Raw genomic sequence first — 16,587 nt, 5'->3', positions numbered from 1 at the left:
GTAGAGGCGGCGCAACTATAACGACATGTGAATAATCCCGCCCACTCTAAAGCGGTACTGAACTGCAGTGGAAACGCAAACCGTGCGGAGCCGAACCGTGCCGTGCCATACTGAGCTGTACCGAGCCGAGTCGTACCACGCAGTGGAAAAGCGCCATTAGATCTTTGAGTTCAGCTCATGAAAAATGGGGGCAAAAACAAAAGTGTTGCGTTTATAATTTTGTTCAGTGTATATGTGTGTGTGTGTGTGTGTGTGTGTATGTGTATTAATAAACATTTGCTTAATCTAAGTGAAAATTAGAAATGTTTCCTCAGCAACTAACTGAAATAAATAGAAATAAAGTAAAAAAAAATTGTTTTAACATGAAAACGTTTTAGAAATATTTTTTAAAATACAAAATAAAAAAAATGACAAAGCACATAAAATCACTTAAAATCAAACTAAAATGAAAATAAAACCAACCTGATTATAAAATATTGCCAAAATATTAATTGATTCCAAATATTACATATATCTAATATTTTGTATTTAAGAACAGACACAAAACTAAAACTGAAATAAATATAAATAAAAACTATTTAGAAATAGTAAAACATGATACAAATGACAAAAGCAGTAAGCACACAACAAAACGACTAAAACATTATTAGAAATATTAAAATGTATTACATAAAAATAAAAGCTAATTCGAATTATTAATAAAAACTATAATAGTATATAAGCAATACTAAAATAACACTGGACCAGCTCAAAATCAACACTGATCAACATAAAACAGCATGGAAATTAAACTAGTCAACATGAAATGCAATTTCCAATCTGTTTTACTAACATAATGTGACCTGATTCAAAGTGAAAAGGGTTATTCAACAAGAAAAATCTATATTGTGGGACTTGATTTTTTTCAAAAGATGATAAATAAGAGGAACTGATGACATCGAAAAGAAGTTGAAATGAAAGTCATTTCAGAGGCATTAAGATTAAAGATTATGAAGACAAACAAGTCATTTGTAAATTTCGCATCAATCTTAATCTCTGCTCTTACCGAGTAGTGTCTCTTTCGGGTTTTGTCCACACATTTCCCCTGAAGACAGATCCGTCCCTTCCCACATGGCGTTCCTTCCACAGCTGGCAGTTTCTTGGTCAGACACACCATCTGTCCCTTCCTGATGATGGCACACCACAGACGAGCGCACACGTCCATCCCGGGACAAACAGTGTACTCCGGCCCAAAGGCCAAATGGCACTGCTGAACCGCGTCATAACTCTGACCTGGCAACTCCTCCGGACCCAAGAGAGGCAGACGAGGAGTGTCCAACAGACACTCAGCTACACACACAAACCACAAGAGCAATATGTCAGGATGATTATGGAGAAATTGTGTGCAAAATGTTGATTTTCTGTATATGCACAGTACTGATCCCAAACGCATAGTTTGGCATCAGTAAGATTTTTTAAAGGGGTCCATAAAGTTGCAAAGACTAAAGTCTCAAACCCAAAGAGATATTCTTTATAAAAGTTAAGACTGGTCCACGCCCTCCTAAAATGCCACGTTCAAACACGCCCCCACATGTCTACGTCACGATGTGGGAAGATTTGCATAACTCGCAGTGTAGAGTAGGGCTTGTTGTTTGTCATTTCTCCGATCACAAATGCAGACATGGTTTTACGTTTATGCGGCAAAAGACAGTATAAGTCATTATAATCCGTAATTATGTCCCCACTGGATGCAACAAATGCCTCGTTTATAATGGGTTTTGTCTCGTCGCTCCGGGACAGGGCATCACAGTATGGTAAGGGGCGAATCATTTCCGTCACACGCTTTCGGTATTCACACGGTATTCAGCCAATCACAACGCACTGGATAGCTGGCCAATCAGAGCACACCTCGCTTTTCAGAACGATGAGCGTTTGTAAAAATCGTCACGTTTCAGAAAGGCTGGGCATAGAGGAGAAACAATAATGTACAGTATGTGGAACATAATGTGTTTTTTGAACCTTAAACCGCATAAACACATTTCATTACACCAAATACACAAAATAATGTTCTTTTTAGCAACATCATATGACCCCTTTAATGTTTTGAAAGAAGTCTCTTCTGCTCACTAAGACTGCATTTATTTGATCAAAATATAGTAAAAAAGTGAAATATTATTACAATTAAAATTAGCTGTGTTCTATTGAATATATTGTAAAATCGAATTTATTCCTGTGATCAAAGCTGAATTTTCAGCATCTTTACTCCAGTCTTCATTGTCACATGATCCTTCAGAAATCATTCTAATATATTGATTTGCTGCTCAAGAAACATTTCTGATTATTATCAATGCTGAAAACAGTTGTGCTGCTTCATATTTTGGGCCATGATTCATTTTATTTTTCAGGATTTTTTGATGAATAGAAAGTTCAAAAGTACAGCATTCATTTGAAATAGAAAATTTTGTAACATTATAAATGTCTGTGACATCACTTTTGATCAATTTAATGCAGCCTTGATGAATAAAAGTATTCATTTCTTTTTCTTTCTTTTTTTTCTTACTATTTTAGATCAACACATTGCCAAAAGCTGCTTAATAAAATTTGACAGCAATATTATGTGTGCAGATGTCTTTATTTTTTCTATTTCTATTTATTTTTTCCACATAGTCAATAAACTCTTTTCTATGCCTGGTTACAAAATGTCCAATAACAAGATACTTTTTTCCAATGAGTCATGGACGCTACGTTTGTTTTATTTTTTAACCCTCTGTTATTGTTCATTTGGGAGTCACACTTTATTTGTTCGTGGTCAAAAGTTACACCTGAAATTTAATTTTTTTTATTTTCAGTGAAATCAATGTAATATACTTTTGTTCAATAATATTTTTTATTTTTGTATTTTGAGATAATTTCATGGTACTATTTAATATTTATGCAATTATTCCATTTCAAATAGATACATTTTTATTTCCCAATGAAAATAATAATAAAAAAATTCTAATATTTTTCTATTACCTTTAAATTATGGCAGTATTTCATGTTAAAATGGAGACTTTATAATCCAATTTTTGAAGGCAGATTATTGCCATTTGGTGGGAGTAAAAAAATAAATAAAACGTATGTAATTCCATGGTTTAGCCACTAGATTCCTATAGAGCTCTATATAAAAGGCTTATAAATTCTCAAGTTGTTTTTAGACATAAATACTTTTTTTTTTTAAGTTGTGGATTTGGATTTATATTTGGACATTCTTAAAGACAACTTTTTGTAAATGTTTAGATTTTTTTTTTTTTTTAATGTTGGTTTGAAATGTCAGTTTTTCTATTAATTTTACTACAGTCAAACCTGAACACAAAGAAAGACATTTTATTACACATAACATCAAAGTTCAACAAAAATAAAAAAAAATATGAACAGGACTGCTTTATCAGAGCTTAATCAATCTGATTTCAACCTCTTATTTGAATCTTCTGACTCAATTTTGCCATACTATTACAGCCACATCAGTTCATTTGTGTGTATAATAGTGTTGTGTGTGTGTATGTGTCCGTGAGTGTGTGTAAGTGAGCATGTGTTTGAGTGTGTGTCTGTTATATACTCTTGATGTTTTAGAGTGTAACCTCTTCCTTGGTGCCTGTGTTTCTACTGCATTGTGGCTAAATTATTGATTTTATTTAAAGTATTTGCAAAAACATGCTTTGTGTTACAGTCACACTAATTAATATATGTGACCCTGGACCACAAAAACAGTCTTAAGTCGCTGGGGTATATTCGTAGCAATAGCCAAAAATACATTGTATGGGTCAAAATTATAGATTTTTCTTTTATGGCAAAAATCATTAGGATATTAAGTAAAGATCATGTTCCATGAAGATATTTTGTAAATTTCCTACTGTAATTAATTAAAACTTAATTTTTGATTAGTAATATGCATTGCTAAGAACTTAATTTGGACAACTTTAAATAGGCGATTTTCTCAATATTTTGATTTTTTTTGCACCCTCAGATTCCAGAATTTCAAATTGTATCTCGGCCAAATATTGTCCTATCCTAACAAACCATACATCGATGGAAAGCTTATTTGTTCAGCTTTCAGATGATGTATAAATCTCATCTATCAATCAACTAAATTCTGCATTTTGTTTGCAATTGTAAATTAAAATAAGTTTAAATTATTTTAAAACATTTTTTAAATACAAAAACGAATAAATAGACCACAGCACATAACAAAATGTCTAATATGACTGGTTTAACAAAATAAAATAAAAACTATAAAATATTAATAAATTAAAAATATTCATAAAAAGTCAAATAAATTCAAATTATGAATATGAACTATGACAGTATATAAATACTAAATTGATACTTGACCAGCTCACTATAAACACTGACTAGCATAAACCAGAATGGAAATTAAACTAGTCAACATGAAATACAATTTGCGACCCATTTTGCTATAATGTTGCATGATTTCAACATTATTGCTGCTTAACCATCAAAAACAAGCAGTATCATAAAACAGTTTTGAATCTGATCCTATCAAATTGAAATTAGCCTTATAATCATTACCAAATAATGTCGCAACATTTTTGAGAAAAGCAACATCAAATTGATGTGATCCAACACGATTGCTTCTCACCATTGCCATCATCGAAGAAGTCTGTGATGGTGGCAGACGTGCAGCGGCTCCAGGGTTTGGATGCGTCGATGGAGGTCAGGATGGACGACATTAGCCGCTTGTCTTCAGTGGAGCCGAATCGCTCCACGCAGAACTTGGAGTCATCATGTGACAGACCCAGTAGATGCCCTGCACACAGGAAGTGATGTCATCAGCTTGTGTGAGAGTGCACATAGATGTTCATTCATGTGTGTGTGTTTACCAATCTCATGTGCCACGGTGAAGGCGGCGTGCAGCCCGTCATCCTCAATGATGGCGCAGCTCCTCTCCGGTGAACACACGGTTCCTACGTCAGCCATGCCGAGAGTGTCACACGAGTGATGACCGCACAGATCCTGCACACATCAGCATCAACATGGGACATCAGACCCATTGCTCACACGTGCCTGCATCCACACCATCACAAACAGCGTTAATTTAGTATTATTTATAGTGTTTATTCATATTTTTAAATTAGCTTTTATTTTTATATTTTCTGTTTTTTTTTGCTTTGAGTTTAATTTTGTACTAATTGTGTTATTAGCTTTTGCAATTTTAATTTTTTTATTTATTTATTTTTTTTTGCCATTTGGGTTTAACTTATTATTTCATGCATCTAATTATCGGGTTGATACAGTGAGCATCAGTGGTGGAACTGCTAACGAAAATAGTTTGTTGTTAATTAATTAATTTCAATTAAGTTAATTTAAATAAAGCTGAATAAAATAATAAAAATAAAAAATAAATTTGAAAAACGTTCTAAATGTATGTTGAAGTTTGAAAATTACTACAACTAAAACAGACAAATAAAAAATATTTGGTAACACTTTACAATAAGGTTCCATTAGTTAATGTTAGTTCATGCATTAACTAACATGAACAATACATTTATTACAGTATTTATTAATCTTTGTTAATGTGAGTTAATGAAAATACAGTCGTTTATTGTTAGTTCATATTAATTCACAGTGCATTAACTAATGTTAACAAGCACAACGTTTGATTTTAATAATGAATTAGTAAATGTTGAAATGAACATGAACTAAGTGCTATAAATGCTGTAGCAGTGTTGTTCATTCTTAGTTCATGTTAACTAAAGTAGTTAACTAATGTTAACTAATGAACCTTATTGTAAAGTGTAACCAAATATTTAAATAAATTAATTTATGTTGAAGTACTACAATTACTAAAATGAAATAGACAAATAAAATAGCAATGGTTAGCATGCTAAACTAACTAGCATAAGTAAAAAAACACAGGCATGGTGTACTTCGGTGAGGTATTTCTCGTTAATGGTAGCGAATATCAAAAATCTGTTCAGTCATTTCTGTGCAGCTCGGTCCAAATATCATCTGATCAGATTTTCAACAAAACTGGACATATTTCGTAGGAGGAGTAGCGAAAAATTACTTCAATATGGCTGAAGGGCACATTAATGAAGAATGGCAAATGACAGGTCGCCAGAATCAGCATAACCCAGGGAATAAAAGAATATAAAAATAACAAAATTTGGACAATGTTTTCAAAAGTTATAAGCATTTTTGCATATTGGGAACACTAGGTGGCACTGTGTTCAAACGTCTAAGGTACCTCCAGGACGTGCTGTCAATGATCCCAACCAATTTTTGTGCCGATATGTCAAATGGTTTAAAAGATATTTCAATTTATGACAAATTTCAAAATGGCGGACACTTCAGCCAATCTTAGCAAAAGGAATGCAGACACCAAGATCATGATTTCTTTACTAACTGTTCAAAGGTTATTAGCAAAAATAGCCATTTTTTTGTATCTCATAATCCATAGGTGGCGCTGTTGCCAAATTGGGTATGGACCCTCAGATCATGGTGTTGATGAAGCATATTAGCGTATTGCATATTATGATTGATCACAGTTTGGCCGAGATACAGCCTCTGAACCACTTTTGGGTCAACATCGCCAAGTTCACAACATAATAACTTTTAATCAAAGCTGAATATCAAAATTCTGTTCAGTAATTTCTGTACGGCTCAGTCCAAAGATCATTTCTGCCAATTTTGGGAAGAATTGGACAAATTTTGAAGGAGGAGTAGCGAAAAATGTAATGTAATGGGCAGAGTCTTCATGTAAGCTATTGAATGTGTTCAGCATGAGGAGAGTAATCAGATTAACTAATTAAATCAGATTAACTATTAATTTCATTTTTCTAGAACAAAGGTTTGAAAAGATATACAGTAATTGTTTGAAAAGTGAATTTTTGAACTGGTGGTGGCGCTATAGAGATGGTCCTAGAGACCCCAAAGGTCAGTTCACTATTCAGGACCACCACTACAAGTGTGCCAATTTTCATAAATTTCCTGTGTTCCGTTCATAGAGCTGCCATTGACTCTCATTGGGGAGGAATCATAATAACAAGAATACATACAAATTATACTAAAAAACTTTGGTGAGCAATTTTGAGGAAAATGTTCAGTTTTAGTTTTTATTTCTTTCCCATTATTAATTGTAGTTCTTCAATTTAAATTTAATTTAGTTATTTTCCTAGGCAATATTTCAAATTTTTGTTAAAAGTTATAAACGTATATTTATATTTTATTTCAGATTTATTTAAATTAATTTTTAAATTAACAATAATGTTTTTTTATTAATCCCGGCTCAAACAAAAATAAAGATGTTTACATTTATTTATTTAGCAGATGCTTTTATGTAAAACAACTCGTCACAGAGCTGACAATATTCATAATATTCAACAATGTTTGTTAGATTAGATTAGAATAGATTTGATTACAAATCAAAACATTATCAAATTAGGCCAAATATTTAATACATTTACAAGAATAATGGATGGCAGACATCCCGAATCTGTGGAAATCTGTACAGATTCTGTGGAGGTCTGGAAATATGAACTGATTATTTCAGAAAATGAAAGCAAAGCCAAATATTATTTCTACTTGGCTTTTTGAATGTCTTCTGAACTGATGCCACTAACCTGAAAATCTCAAATCAAGTCATTTTTCTTTTTCTTTTTCTTTTTTAGTTCTACTATTTATACTTGAATGAGCTTTTATTTGTATATTTTTAGGCCTGATTTTAATTTTTTTTTTACGTTTTAGAAATTTTGTCATGCACTTGTCATTATTCGTTATTAGTTTTTTGTATATTTTTATTTAGCTTTCATTTAATTTATTTTTATTTTGGTTTTAGTTTTAGTAACTTTGTAACTCATTTCATTTCACTTAATTGCCAAGACAACATTTCTCATTTTTAAGTTGATGTTTTTCATCTAATATTTATCTTTCCTTTTATTTCAGCTTTATTTCAATTAACGAAAACAATTAACATAAACAATAACACCAATGGTGCTCACTTTATCAAATTGGTATTTGGAAACAATGAGACCAATGAAAAAACACAAAGCTGTCAATAAGCTGTGAATCTGTCTGAAAATGTTTTCAATGAGTATTTTGACTGTAGCTTAACTACTTTATGAATAATTTGCAGTTTCAGAGCAACAGCATCAGCAGCACAGACCTTCAATGGACGTCCTGAACATGTTTTCATGTTTATTGTCAGACGTGATTGACCATCAATCCTCACAGACAGACACGCAAATGCTCTCAAACACAATCAGACAGGCTGATGTTTGCTGGTTCAGTGCGAGTGCATGGAAACAGCCTGGACTGAAAGCGGCTCTTCACACTCTCACATTTATAAAAGCAACACAGTAAACAGCTTGAGAACGAGTTTAGCTCATGACCTCAGCGGAGCGCATGTGTAATGTGTAATCAGGTGAGAGCCTGAGCTCACGCATCTACAGCTCACGTTCCCATACTCCTATAGAAATGACCGATGACTGATCATTCTTACAGCTTTCGCTCTTTTCTCTTATTCTTAGTAGATTTATACATGTTCGGCAGTGAATGTGAGTGTCTGCATTGTGCAAAACCCACCGCCATGATACTTGAAACATCTGGATGGTTGCTAGGACGTATTGCACAGAAAAACACCACTCACATTTTCTTCAGAACCTTTAAAAAGCAAGTTGAGTTTCCACATAAATGAATAGAGCAACTTGATGTGAACAGATATTCTGAGGAATTCCTGCCTGAGGGAAATATTTCGGCCAAAGGACGAGCTGGAAAAAGAGGGAAATATTGATGGAAAATTACAACTACAGATCACACGGAGAGATGCATGCTGCACAGCAAAAAAAAAAAATCCTGTTAGCATTGATACATTGTTTTATTTTTCTTATTTTAAACATACAACAGTTTTGTTGGATTTAGGAGTAAATTCGGCATGTAATGAAAATTCACTAATTTTCTAAATGCATGATAGGTCTTATTGTAAACAATCATTCATGCACATTTCATTTTTAAACAATGTTTTGACCTAGTATTGTTTAATCAAATTGTCATAACTGGATCTTCCAGTAAAAAGACAGACTTATCTCTGGCGACATATGCAGGACTTGAAATACATACACTAAATAATAGAAATACAATTTTAAGGATTTACTTGAAATAAATAAACTTTAACTAAAATTAGAATGAAAACAAAATGTATAAATAAAATCTAATTCAAAATATTAACAAAAACTATAAAAGTATATTAATAATACTAAAAGGACTGGAACCAAGCTCCTGTCCTACATATTTATTTATTTATTTTTGATAATCCATACGTCAGACGTTGGATGTATGTCACATCAAAACATGGAACTTGAGATCATCTCAACTTAAAAAACAAAACAAATAAATAAATAAGTAAAAATGTAAAAATGCAAAAACTGAAGAAAAAAAACCTTTTCACAGATATTCTCTGCAAACGGTCTTATAATCATAATCAATGTTTCGATGCATTTACTGGAAAACAAAAGGCTTTTTGCACTAAGAAACGATCTCAAGAGTTATGAGGTGCTCACAGGTCAGTCCAGAACATCGACTCACATGCAAACGCAGACAAACACATGGGAATGCTGATATCCTGACGCCTCTCGCGTTTGGCAAGGGTTCTGAGCAAACATGTCGACGCAGACAGACAGGAAGACGAGCGGGAGGAGCAGACGACTCTGGATATTTGATTCTACAGCGCCGCGAGTTTCTGTCACCTGGTTCTGATTTACAGGGCATAGCAGGGCCAAACATACGGCCTTGGGCTGCTGATCTGGGGTCTGTTCTCACAAGTCCATCAGTGATGAGAGGAACACCAGTAGCCTACTGACCTGAGTGAAGGGGTTCAGTCACGTCACGTCTGGCCTGTTTGGATCTACAAAATCAGATGTCTTAGGATGAGAAGGATCCCATATTGCAAAAAATACTTTTTCTGTCCAAAATATATTTTAAACAGATACAAAATATATGTTATAAACAGTGAAGCTCAATGTATTTATATATTTAAATAGTTATTTAATTCATAAATTAAATATGCTTAGTTTCAACCTTCATATAGCAAAATATATTTCAAAATGTTTTTCAGTGGCATGAAAACACATTTCCAGTCTTACAGTAGCTTATATTTATGTTAAATGTTCACATGTTATAGACAGCAAAGTTTTTCTTTAAATGTCACATATTCAGTGTTATTTTTAGTATGGCTGAGATACTATTAGTTTTTGCTAATATTTTGAATTAGATTTTATTTTGATATTTTCTGCTTTAGTTAAAGTTTTTAGTAATTTTGTTGTTTGTTTTTGTTATTTTTTTATTAGTTTTTGTTGTTTGATATTTTAAATTAGATTTAATTTTTTTTATATTTTCTGCTTTCATGTTAAATTTAGTTAAAGTTTTAGTAATTTTGTTGTGTTTATGTCATTTGTATTAGTTTTAGCTGTTTATATATATATATATATATATATATATATATACACACTAAAATAATTAACACAAAATCTTAAACTTTAATATAACAGATTAAGTTTTAATTATATTAGTCAGGTTAAACTAAATGGAAATGAGAAATCTTGCCTTGTCAATTAGGTGAAATAAAACAATTTTAAGTTTTTTTATATTTTATTTAAGTTAACATTTATTTAAAGTTTTTTTTTTTTATGGTTTTAGTTTACTATAATTAGCTTTAAATTAATGTATTTTCTTGGACTGAAATATATGAAGGGCAAAATATATTGTTAAATGCTTATAAAAATATATTTATATATGTAAACTATAATTTCAAAAATATCCTAAAATGGTCAAAAAATACATTGGTAGAAAATATATTTAAGTAAATATATTTTGGGCCTTTTTTGTATATTTTGCAATATATTAAAAAATATTTTTGAAAATATATATTATTTGCTGTATGGGTTTAAACGATACTGTTCCTCTAACATCTGAGCTCCTGAAAATCTCTGAAATCAAGTTTGCTTGAACAAAATAATATTCAATATATCAGTCATATCAGCTCCTCTTGTGTCAAAAACAAATTCTTCATCCTACTGAGTTTCTCGGCTGAGGCCGGATCCGATCACAGACTGTTGCTACCCAACGCTGGCATGGATCATAAGGATTTGGGACAACGGGAGTGCAGACGGATGGATTCAGAGCGTCCAGAATATCTCAGAGGTTTTCAGTGAACTGTCAACGTATAGCAGCTGAAACACCGGACGTGTGAAATGCCCCAGACAGACGGCGGTGGAGCGGTGAGAGAATGCTACAAACATGACCATAGGATGTTAGAAATCACTGCAGGAGACATTAGACCAAACATGCATGATTATGAACAGAAAGAAAGACAACACGCACAAATGTTTGTCTTATAAAATCACATGTAAAAATCACACATGAACTCTCTCTCGTACTCCTGAACAAACAGTACAGTATTTACTCTGTCTGTACGCATTCATACACCCTCTATGTGTACAGTACATAGTGTGTGTGTGTGTGTGCAGTGTACAGGCTCAAAAGGGCATGCAAACTGGGAAAATGTCCCAGCCATAAAAATGTCTTACTTGCTATAAAAAAGGACTTTAAATAAATAAATAATCAAATATATCATTTTTATTTTATAAATACATAACTTTAAAAAACTACTATAATTATAAATAAAGTATATATATATATATATATATATATATGAGCAATATCACACGAGTAGCAGTGCGACATGGCTGTATATCAGCATGGCTATGATTCGATTTTTTACAATATTAGATTTTTGCCGATATCCAATGCTGACACCGATTTTGTTTTGAAACAAGACCAAGTCTCTCCTGTGCAGAATTATAAAAAAATATTTTTTTTGAGCAAAAAGAACATTATTTTGTGTATTTGGTGTAATGGAATGTGTTTATTCAATTCAATTCAAGTTTATTTGTATAGCACTTTTCACAATACAAATCGTTGCAAAGCAACTTTACAGCAAATTAAGTATAGATCTTTTTTAACATTATGCGGTTTAAGGTAAAAAAAACACATTATTTTCCACAGACTGTGCATTATTGTTTCTCCTCTGTGCCCCGCCTTTCTGAAACGCGTCGATTTTTACAAAGCTCATCGTTCTGAAAAGCGAGGTGTGCTCTGATTGGCCAGCTATCCAGTATGTTGTGATTGGCCGAATACCTCAAGCGTGTGATGGAAATGTTACGCCCCTTACCATACTGTGATGTCGTGTACCCGCGCGACGAGACAAAACCAATAAAACCCAAACGAGGCATTTGCTGCATCCAGTGGGGACATATACTGTCTTTTTACGCATTGCGTTGCATCGCGCCACGTAAACATAAAACCATGTCTGCATTTGTGATCGGAGAAAAGACAAACAACAAGCGCTACTCTACACTGCTCAAAACTTGCGTTTGAATCATCACTGGCAAATTCTTTAAATATGAAAATGTACTTACAGGCTGTGAGTCAGAAGCACCAGCATTTTAGGTTCAGGAAACAGTCCTCCATAAAATGCGCTGCACACATCTGAATTTTTGGGTTGAACTGTTCTGGAACAGTGTTATAAATACAACTTAAGTACTGATTTCTAGTTGTGTCCTCTTTTGGAAGGCCAAAAAAAGTAGTTTCGCTTTCACAACGAAACACACAGCGTCTCCACGACATGGTGGCATGGCAACAATACTAAAGCGAGAATCAAAGTTACGCCTTCTTTCTTTGCGTGAACATTTGGGCGGTGTTATTCAAATCTTCCCACACAGTGACGTAGACATGTGGGGGCGTGTTTAAATGAGGCATTTTAGGAGGGCGTGGACGAGTCTTAACTTTTATAAAGAATATATCTTTGGGTTTGAGACTTTAGTCTTTGCAACTTTAGGGATCTTATCTATTCACGAACACCTTGTAACACTCCGAAGAGAAAGGAAAACTTAAAATCACATCATATGACCCCTTTAATAGATGGTCTAAAGCAAAAGAGCTATAAAAATTAAAAAAATCTAAAGATCTCCTTGTATTTAGGTTTTCATAATCCGTTTGAAAAAAAATATGAATGAATAAATCTGTATATATGAAATAATTTAATTTACAAATGTCATGTTTGTGATTTTTATTCATGTAAGCCATAGTTTCTGACCTGTAAATCCTGTAAATCAAAACAGACTCGTGATTTTATGAAATCAATTGCTGATTAATTTATTCAGAAACACAAGTATCTTAATGATATTTGTGTACTATACTTTCATTTATCCAAGATGTGTCACTCGTATAGTTTTTAAATGGGGACAGATATGCTCAATATGGCTGCTCTATCAACAGAAGCCCCGCCTTCTGAGTAAAAGAGCCAATCGCTAATTGGTAAAGTCATCGCGTCACTGCAGCTGCCGTTAGAAGTCTCAGTTGCTATAGAAACAGTCATCATTCTGGAGACGTGCTTAGGACTGCACATGCACATTGGCTGGTCTAGCTTGATAATAACATTTTTTAAAAATAAGCTTTTTTTATGCTATTTGAGTAAAAGAAACAACATTTATGAGACAGTTGTTGTCAGATTCCATTGGTGATTTCAAATCTGAAATTTAATTGTAAGCTTGGTGAACAGTTTTGGAGAATTTGATGTTTCCGCATTCAAAGAGATAGGAGCTGCACTTGCATGCCCGAGAGTCATTTCAAAGATGGCCACCGAGTGAAATGACTTGCATTACAGGGACTTTGCTCTAGTACGGTACACTGGACTCGTCATTCTGTAGTCGCATTCTTAAATTAAATGCGGCGATTCAAAACAGTAAATCTAGCGTTTATACAACAGTTCGAGGCATGAGTGTGTAAATACATAAGAAACAACAACAGAGTGTCTTTAAAAACCTCTTTTGTGCAGAACTACTTCCTTCCATCACGGATACAAGTCTCAAGTTGACAGTTTAACAGATGAGCCCAAGCCTCCATTACTAATTAGAAAACGTCACTTCAGAACTAGTAACGAAGGAACGTTGAGTTGCTTCATTAAAAGCTTATTGTATTACTGTATTAAAAGCTCACTGTTTATGTAGAGTATTTTGAGAGAGAGATGGATTGAGTGAGTGTGGTTACCTGCATCCATTCTTCAGCTCAATCTCATACTCACAGTAAAACATTAGTTTGAATGTCCGCTGAGTAAAGCGATATCTTTGTCATAGTATCCTTTCAACTGTTAAGGGTGATTTCTGATGACAGCGCTGCTCACTGCATTTGTTGGCTGAGTCTTACAAGGTGTTGTTGAATGTAAAAATAAACCTTCCTTGTTTACAACTCTGTTTCATTGTCTGTCAATATAAAAGTATTTTCTGCTGACTCACTCATAAAAACGGTCTCAAGATCTTCAAATTTTGTTTATTGAATAATATTATTTAATAAACAACAACAGCCATTATAAAAGTTGCTAGGCAATTCAGTCAAAAGTACAAAGGCAGCGCTCTGACATACAGCATTAAAGTTACATAAAATATAACGTGATGAGATTTTGCCCTCAGCCAAAACTATTGCTCTGGAACAAATAAATGATTAATGAGACCAAAGACTGCCCATTAGATTTACCCAAAACAAATTATATCTCGTGTTTAACCTCTATAGAGACATCAGAGCCAGCGGCAAATTCCAGAAGATCTGACCGAGGTAAGTCTGCTCTCAGCAGGTTCATGAGCGCTGAATAGCCACTGATGCCCTGGAGCCACTGATGAACCACCATATAATTCTCTATTATAGATCATTGCCTAAAACGTCAAAGCAAATTTTCAAATAGGAGTTACCATTATTAACAAACTAAATATTTGAAATATAAAAAAGCACATTCTCTCCTAAAAAAACTACATTCCATGACACAAAAAAGTAATATTTATAAAATTATAGTGGATTTGGCCATCAGCCATGACACTCGCTGTGAGAAATACAGCAAGCAGAGTGATACAAATGGTGAAACAGTTGGAGCTCTGTTTTCACTAGAATATCGCACTCCTGGAAAAGGTTATCAGCCAATCAGATTCGAGAACCAGAAAGAACGGTTGTATAAATAAATAAACCTGAGTTTGTACAATAACAAAGGATTATTAAAATATATATTTTTTTTAACCAAAGATGCTTTAAATTGATCAAACGTGACTTTAAAGACATGCAAAATCTTTCAAAAGATTTCTATTTCAAATAAATGCTGTTCTTTTGAACTTTCTATTAATCAAAGAATACGAAAAAATAAAATGTCTCACAATTTCCACAAAAATATGAAGCAGCACAACTGTTTTCAACATTGAATCAGCATATTAGAATGATTTCTGAAGGATCATGTGACACTGAAGACTGGAGTAATGATGCTGAATGATGCTAATGATGCTGAAAATTCAGCTTTGATCACAGGAATAAATTAGATTTTTCAATATATTCACATAGAAAACAGCTATTTTTAATTGTAATAAGTATTTCTGATCAAACAAATTCAGCCTTAGTGAGCAGAAGAGACTTCTTTCAAAGACATGAAATAATCTTACCTATCCCAAGCTTTTGAACGCTAGTGTATGTAAGCAAATGCAATGAGTTTGCTTCCTTCTTTTCTGAGAAGATGAATAATATCAGGAAGGCGATTAGCACATCCCCAAATTATGCAGATTATTTTTTCATTTCTTTTATGTAAAGCACTTTGAATTACCATTGTGTATGAAATGTGCTATATAAATAAACTTGCCTTGCCTTGCCTAAGCAAGCACTAATGAAAGTGTGCGTTTCATCTGAAAATCACACGCGTGTTTTTCTGGATTTGGATGTGATGGTGACGTAACAGAATATCCTCTGATGATAAAATCTTCATCTCTCTTCTCGGACACATGCGTCATTGTGTCCCACAGCCTCAATGCAGTCATGCGTCCATCGCCTCTGATCTGATGCTTATAATCACACATTCACTCAGAGCCCATGAGCTCAATGTGGCTCTTGTTCTGTGGTCTGAATTGACTACAGCGAGATGAAGATGTTTATAAACCCTCTTCATTTCTCTTGACCTTATAAAGGTTGTGCATGTGATGCATGTGACCGACTAGTCATAGATCACATGACTTTAGTTGTACTTGTATCTAGGCTTGTCACACTCATGAATTTTGTCATACAAATAATTGTGATTAACAATTTCATTCTGTTTTGTTCACGTCACTTACAGTGTAAGGCAAATACATGATTTTACTTGGAATCATACAATAGTAAATTCATACAATTTAGCCTACTTAATATTAATAATATTTATAGAATTCATTATTTAATATATAATATAATATAATATAATATAATATAATATAATAATACTACGAGTACCCGTGACTGTGATTCTGCCTTAGGCACGAGGCTGCAGATATTCACAGCCATTTTGATACAGAGCGATATCACACCAGCACGAGTGTGATATTATATGATATGACATTATATGATATTATATTATATTAATATACAACTCATAAAAATAGTCTCTTTTCGGCATCTAATGGCAGAATAATGTAAATAAATCACCATTACAAACACACACACACACACACACACACACACACACACACACACACACACACACACACACACACACCG

At 33.3% G+C, this 16,587-nt stretch overlaps 1 protein-coding gene across 1 annotated transcript in view; it reads right to left on the bottom strand.

Moving 5' to 3' along the window:
- The window catches only part of adamts5 (ADAM metallopeptidase with thrombospondin type 1 motif, 5 (aggrecanase-2)), a 44,102-nt gene that overhangs the window by 17,154 nt on the left and 10,361 nt on the right, over nucleotides 1–16,587 (bottom strand). The window contains exons 2-4 of the mRNA XM_016456876.1: nucleotides 4,860–4,992; nucleotides 4,619–4,786; nucleotides 1,046–1,329 (exon numbers count right to left, since the gene is read on the bottom strand). Coding sequence (XP_016312362.1) covers nucleotides 1,046–1,329; nucleotides 4,619–4,786; nucleotides 4,860–4,992 — 585 coding nt within the window. The remainder of the gene's footprint in view (nucleotides 1–1,045; nucleotides 1,330–4,618; nucleotides 4,787–4,859; nucleotides 4,993–16,587) is intronic.

Source organism: Sinocyclocheilus anshuiensis, unplaced genomic scaffold, assembly GCF_001515605.1.
Source record: "Sinocyclocheilus anshuiensis isolate Anshui unplaced genomic scaffold, SAMN03320099.WGS_v1.1 scaffold856, whole genome shotgun sequence".
In the NCBI taxonomy this organism is placed as follows: domain Eukaryota; kingdom Metazoa; phylum Chordata; class Actinopteri; order Cypriniformes; family Cyprinidae; genus Sinocyclocheilus; species Sinocyclocheilus anshuiensis.
Note: the sequence above shows the minus strand (reverse complement) of the source record. Positions and strands in the feature narration are given on the sequence as shown.